This window comes from Gekko japonicus, unplaced genomic scaffold, assembly GCF_001447785.1.
Source record: "Gekko japonicus isolate JY-2015 unplaced genomic scaffold, Gekko_japonicus_V1.1 scaffold2396, whole genome shotgun sequence".
Classification (NCBI taxonomy): domain Eukaryota; kingdom Metazoa; phylum Chordata; class Lepidosauria; order Squamata; family Gekkonidae; genus Gekko; species Gekko japonicus.
In genome coordinates, this window is record NW_015176047.1 from 148,948 (window position 1) to 152,803 (window position 3,856).

At 46.2% G+C, this 3,856-nt stretch overlaps 1 protein-coding gene across 1 annotated transcript in view; it reads left to right on the forward strand.

Annotated features, from left to right (window-relative positions):
- Positions 1 to 3,856, forward strand: part of TDRD5 (tudor domain containing 5) — a 43,707-nt gene that overhangs the window by 11,463 nt on the left and 28,388 nt on the right. The window contains 2 exon segments of the mRNA XM_015426674.1: positions 1,869 to 2,091; positions 2,994 to 3,145. Of these exon segments, the coding sequence (XP_015282160.1) occupies positions 1,869 to 2,091; positions 2,994 to 3,145 (375 nt within the window).

The following is a 3,856-nucleotide window of genomic DNA, read 5'->3' on the forward strand; positions in this document are numbered from 1 at the left end:
CAGCAAACAGAGGATGTAGCCATTATTCCTAAGGTCCAAATGAGGCCTTTTAATTTAGAAAGTAAATGGATGTCTGTTTTCACAATTTTAGTTAAAGAACTTTACGCTAAGATGGGAAAGGAAAAATGAGCTAATCTAGCCAGGGCTATTTTTGGACAAATCGATCCCCCCCCCGGCAACTCTGAGGCGGGGGGCCCGGGGGGGCCTGGAAGGATCAGGGAGGCATTTAAATGCCTCCCCGGCCTGTCCAAGGGTCAGCTTGCCCGGGCTCCCCGCAGCCACAGGGGGCCTGGACAAGCCAAGGGAAGGCATGGGGTGTGACCTAATATGCTAATGAGCTGTGCTGTCAGGGGTGTGGCCTAATATGCTAATGAGTTCCTGCTGGACTTTTTCTACAAAAAAAGCCCTGATTCTAGCTATATATCTAGGCTAGGATGGAGAAACATGCTGCACTTATGGAGATTAGACAAAGAAGCAGGAAGAGAAGGAGGTGGCTGTAAGGAAGTCCCTTAGAGTAGCAGTCTGGGTAAACGAACAGCAGCAGACCCGAAGAGGAAGGATATCCTATTGACCTTTTTAGTTCTACTGCCCCCTGTGGAGTACTGGTGTATTTGGTGGAAGGAGACCTTGCTGATTCTGCATTGGCTTTTCGCTCCATTGTTTTACGAAACCCACATTGGAACAGAAATTCCCCTCTGCATTGCATGCTGCTTTCACTTCCTTTGATCATCGGATTTTATGGTACCTTCTACATAGATTTTATAGCCGTTCAGGGATGACTTTGCAGTCAGGATGGCGTTGCCCCGAGGTATTTGAATGTGGTTTTGAGCTGCACTTTTTCTTCCCAGTTGAGAAAATGTGGAGCGAAGGCTAGATGCAGAATCGCCCCTTGTGCAGTCCTTCACTTCCAGTCAAGGCATCATAACAAACTGCAGGGCTTTTTTTCTGGGGGAACGCAGTGGACTGGAGTTCCTGGACCTCTGACAAAATTCTTTTTAAAATGTTTAAAACTTCATGAGTTTTCAGTATACAGATTGAAAACTTCATTTCTCTTTTGAGAGTTCTGGCACCCCTTTAAAAACAACAACAAAAAAGCCCTGCAAAACTTTAGTTAAGCTTCCTTAACTGTGGTTTGGTGTGATACATGGATTGAAACACTGTAGCCTTGTTTCTGCTTTGAGGGAAGAATAATGTGTAAGCCATATAATCTTGGGGGGGAAATCCTTAAGAAATAACTTTCCCTCTGCAGTATCCTCGGGGGAGTGGTGCATTAAAGTTCAGATTGCTCTGAAGTCTTGGATCCATAAATAAAACTAAAGTCCAAGTGCTTTCTTGAATAGGGGTGTGTTGACTGATGTTCAGGCCTGACAATTACACTCATTGCCCAGTTGTACTTCCCCAAGCTCTGGTTTGGGAAACTCCTGGAGACTGGGGGCTGGTTTCTGACGAGGTAGTGCAGCAAGGATGTGAAGCCATAGAGTTCATTTTCTGAAGCTGTCATTTCCTCCGGACATCAGTTGTGATTCTGGGAGAACTCCAGGCCCCACCTGGAGGTTGATAATCCTACCAGTGAGGCAACTTGATCAACTTATACTTCTGGTTGTTGGTCTCACCTCCATCTGCCTCTTCCTCCAGCTGTTCTTTGGAGCTCTCTCTCTGTTCCTTGGAGCTCTCTTTCGCTTGTCATCAGGACTGAGATGAGAAGACTTTGAGAGGGGCCCTGAAGGGCAGAGGTCACGTGGGTCCCTGCATTCAGGAGCTGCTAGCTTGGACAGTCCCAGACGAGAGCAGCACTGTTTGAAGGGTCAAGCTAACTTAAACATAAATATTATCAAAAAAATATTTTAATGTATGGTTTACACAATAAGCAAAGATCGCCCCCAGATGTGCTTTGTTGTAACTTTTTGTTTTCCCATTAGGCTCATTTTAAAGAAATTTTGCCACTGAGAGAGTTGGGTTTCTTAACTGTGATGGAGCTTGTTGGTGCCCTTAGCGATGTTCTTCATATTGAGTGCAAAGAAGGGGAACAAGAATGGCGCATCTTTGACATAAATTCACATTGCTTAGCAGATAGCAAGAAGATACTCGATGGTAAGTTCTTCCAAGAAGATGAGGATGGGTTGAACCAAGTACTAAGGGATTGACTCCTTTACGCCATGGCCATTTCCCCCCTGCTCCATAATCCGGCATGCAGTCCATCCAAAAATCCTGCTTCTGGTGATCAGTGGGCTGCTGGAAAAATCAAAGGGGGCCTACATTGCGAGGGGAAATGGATGAAAATCTCACACAGGAACAGAAGGAGCCATCCTCCCCTGCTTTCATGTCCGTTGGATAATGCAGGTGTACATTCAGAGTGTACTATCTGAATGTTTACTATACAGTTTTTACAGTCCATCAGAAGGTTGCATTTCTTACATACCTATTTGCCATTCCACTAAGGATAATTCTGTTGCCCCATAATTCCTACCTACCATTTGCTTTCAAGAAGGTGATAAAAATACTATTAGTCTGCCTTGAGACACAATATACTCCATACGCCCATAAAAGCAAGTTGCACCATGGCCTTTAGCCATTTTTTCTCGTGGATGTTCATCATCCAGCTGATGTTCAATTTAGCCAGCACAGAACACAAACATCCTGGGACATTTATCCCTTACTTGTTATTTGCAGGCCAATGGATTTTCCTGTTCTGGTCAAGTAGTATTAACTCTGGTAGCGTCTACTTGGTTTTTGAAGCTATAGACCACTTCCATCAATATTTTTCTTCTCTCTCACCTGCCCCAGTAGATCTTGGACAAGATACATTTAATTGCCCAGAGGACCTGGCTGTGAATCTGTCTATAGGCATGGAAGCAGTCTTCTCAAATGCTGACATCTCTCCACTGTATTAGGTTCTTGGATGCCGTTTTCATGTTGTTGGGAATTAGCAAGTTTAGCTTATAATACCAGTACTGTGTGCGCCTTTACTGTTTGTGTGTGTGTTGCTCCAACAGATGATGAGAGTGATCAGGAGATCTCCCTGTCTGGTTCACTGGCACATGAGGAAGATTCTGATAAGTATGAGCTGCCCTGTTGGGATTCTCCTTCTGAGGGGTCGAAGAATCTGGAAGCTAAGCTTAATGTAGTGACAAAGATTGTGAAACCGGTAGGGTAGCATTGCAATGATAATCAAAATTGACAAGTAGAATCATATTTCATAGCAGGAGGCTAGCCACATAACGCTTTGCCTTGGTCTTCTGTTCTGATGACAGCTTTTTGTTGACAGTGTTACCGTGTATTTAGGTCAGGGGTCCCCAACCTTTTTGACTCTCATTTGATACGTTTCATTAGGACCAGCCCAATGACACATAACATTGTATAAGCTTTCAAGTTCCCCTTCCCCAAGTTCTTCCCCTTCCCCCATCCCTTCCTCCAGCCGTCTCTCCAGGCTGCCTGCAAAACTGCACACCACAACCCCCCCCAAACGAGCCAACTTACCCTTGCAGCACACATGCAGCCCCAACTGAGGGCTCCTGGAAGCTGGGGGTGGGGCTTCTGTCATTGTGCAGGCCCCGGAGGCTGCCCGGCTGCCTGCCCAACTAGTTTTTAAAAAAAGTTTTAAATAAATAAAAATCCCAGGCATTTAAATCCAGAGAGGTTCAGGGGAAAGGGGGGGCATGGCTGCCCACCTCCCCTCTCCTTTTCCAGTGGGCTGGCTGGAGGAGGGGAGGGGAGCACAGGGAGGCAGTCATGCCTGGGTTACCTGCCCTGCTGGGTTCCCTATGGGGCACCTCGAGAACATCGGGCAAGGAACCCAGGCATTTAAATCCCCCCCCTTTCCCCGAGTCTCTCCCCAGAGGGGAGAGGCTCAGCGGAA